The sequence below is a fragment of the Hydra vulgaris genome, chromosome 02 (genome assembly GCF_038396675.1).
Source record: "Hydra vulgaris chromosome 02, alternate assembly HydraT2T_AEP".
NCBI classification, from domain to species: Eukaryota; Metazoa; Cnidaria; class Hydrozoa; order Anthoathecata; family Hydridae; genus Hydra; species Hydra vulgaris.
In genome coordinates, this window is record NC_088921.1 from 72,571,269 (window position 1) to 72,573,489 (window position 2,221).

Consider the following 2,221-nt stretch of genomic DNA (forward strand, 5'->3'; position numbering starts at 1 on the left):
AATTTAATTATTACTGTTAAATCGTTTTTAATAGATTAATTTGTTCACTTGATAAAGTCATTTTTTTAGTACTTTAAGCAAATTTGTATTTGTTCGTGATTAATATTCAAATAAGTCCATGACCCAAAATATATCTGTTAAAATGTAATGATAGTTCATATATACGCAATACGCAATCAACAAGAGCAGGCTTGTGAACGGAAAAAGTTTAAGATAGAAAAATAAAAAATAATAGTTTTTTATTTTATTAGTTATTAGAATTAAAATAAAAATAAAAAAGAAGACTGAATAAAAATATCACATTGTCAAGATAACATAATAATATGGATTGAGAAAGTATTGAGAAACTTGTTGCAGATTTACTTGAAAAACAAAGCAATGCAAACTTAGATGAAACCAAAAAACTTTTGAAAAAACAAGAGAAAAGCTTTGCGTCTTTAACAGCTGCGAACTTGAAAATGTTCACTGAGAGACTTGACAAGTACGAAAAAGAAAATATAAAGAACCTAATAAAAATAAATAAATTCGAAAATGATTTGGAACAAACAAATAAAAAAGTCGTCTCCTTAGAAAATGATTTACTCGAAATGAAAAAATTTATTCAAACCAATGACAATATTGCTTCAGAAAAATTTGAACTTGTGAAATCAAAAACAAAAGAGATAAGTTCAAAGCTAAAAGACAACAGCGAGATATTAAAACTAAAAAGTAAGCTCAGAGAAATAGAAGATAGATCCAGAAGAAACAATCTGAGAGTCGATGGTTTAAAGGAAAGCAAAAATGAAAGTTGGAGTGATAGTGAGGCTAAAGTGTTAAAATTATTTGAAGAAACTCTTCGGTTAAAACATATAAAAATAGAAAGGACACATAGAACTGGTTCTAGAGACAATAAAAAAGTCAGATCCATAGTTTTGAAATTGCTCAATTATAAAGACAAGGAAAACATTCTAAAAAACTCTCGGAAATTGAAAGGGGAAAATATTTATATCAATGAGGATTATTGCGCGGAGACGATGCTAATTAGAAAAGAATTACGGGCGGGCATGAAAAAAGCACGAGAAGCTGGATTGTTTGCGTATATTTCATACGACAAGTTGGTGGTTCGCGAATGGTCTCGAAAAGCAACGTAAATATTTTATATTTTTTTTAACGATACTTTATTTTTATTTTTTTTTAGTTTTTCAAATTTTAATTTAACTTTTAGAAATGGAGAACACTCTCTCTTCAAATATTAATGCTAAAAATATTGTTCTTAGCGATAATAACTCTGATAATCATACTGAAACCTTATTAGAAAGTGAGTACTACTCAATACCTGAATCTACTCAATATCACTGTGAGAATAAGAATAAATTTTCAATATTGCATATTAATATTCGAAGTATGAATAAAAACTTCGAGAACTTTAAGTGTTTATTGGGAGAACTTAATCATGATTTTAAAATAATTTGTTTCACAGAAACTTGGCTTAAAAGCAATGAAACAAATTCTAATTTTGAGTTAAGAAACTATACATCAGTTCAACAAATGCGCGATATTTGCGTTGGTGGTAGTAAAAGCATATACGTTCACAATTCTATTGATTTTATTTAGCGTAAAAATCTTAATGTAAACAATACAGATTGTAAGGCATTATGCGTTGAGATAATAAATAAATTAGCTAATAATTTCATAATCAATGCTATTTATAGAGCACCAGCTGGTAGTTTAAAAACATTCAAAACTTATCTGCGCACATTCCTAAACACAAAAAATATATTGCAAAAGCATGTTTACGTAGTTGGGGATATCAACATTGACTTACTCAACCATGCCTTAAATAGTGAAGCAAAAACTTTTATTGATATTCTTCTCGAATACAACCTTATCTAAACTATAAACAAAGCAACAAGAGTAACTAAAAAATCATCGACATTATTAGATAATGTTATAACTAACAATTTTCATAATAGCCGTTTTAAAACTGGTATAATCAAGACTGATTTAACCGATCATTTTCCTATATTCCTTATTACTGAGAGCGTTACTCTAAATAATGCTACCCACAAATCAACAGTATTCATGAGACAAATCAATGAAAGTTCCAAATGCCAATTTAAAAATTTATTAAATAATTACGTCGATTGGAATCTTGTGCTGCAATCACACGATGTAAATAATGCTTATGATTTATTTCTAAACCAATTTTCTAAAATGTATGATAAGGCATTTCCTTTAAAAG

The 2,221-nt window shown here is 27.8% G+C and overlaps 1 protein-coding gene across 1 annotated transcript; it reads left to right on the top strand.

The window, feature by feature from the left end:
* The first annotated feature begins 458 nt into the window (after positions 1 to 458).
* On the top strand, positions 459 to 1,130 carry LOC136076302 (uncharacterized). Its single transcript, XM_065789777.1, has one exon. The coding sequence runs from the start codon at positions 459 to 461 to the stop codon at positions 1,128 to 1,130; it is 672 nt and encodes a 223-aa protein (XP_065645849.1).
* Positions 1,131 to 2,221: the final 1,091 nt, after the last annotated feature.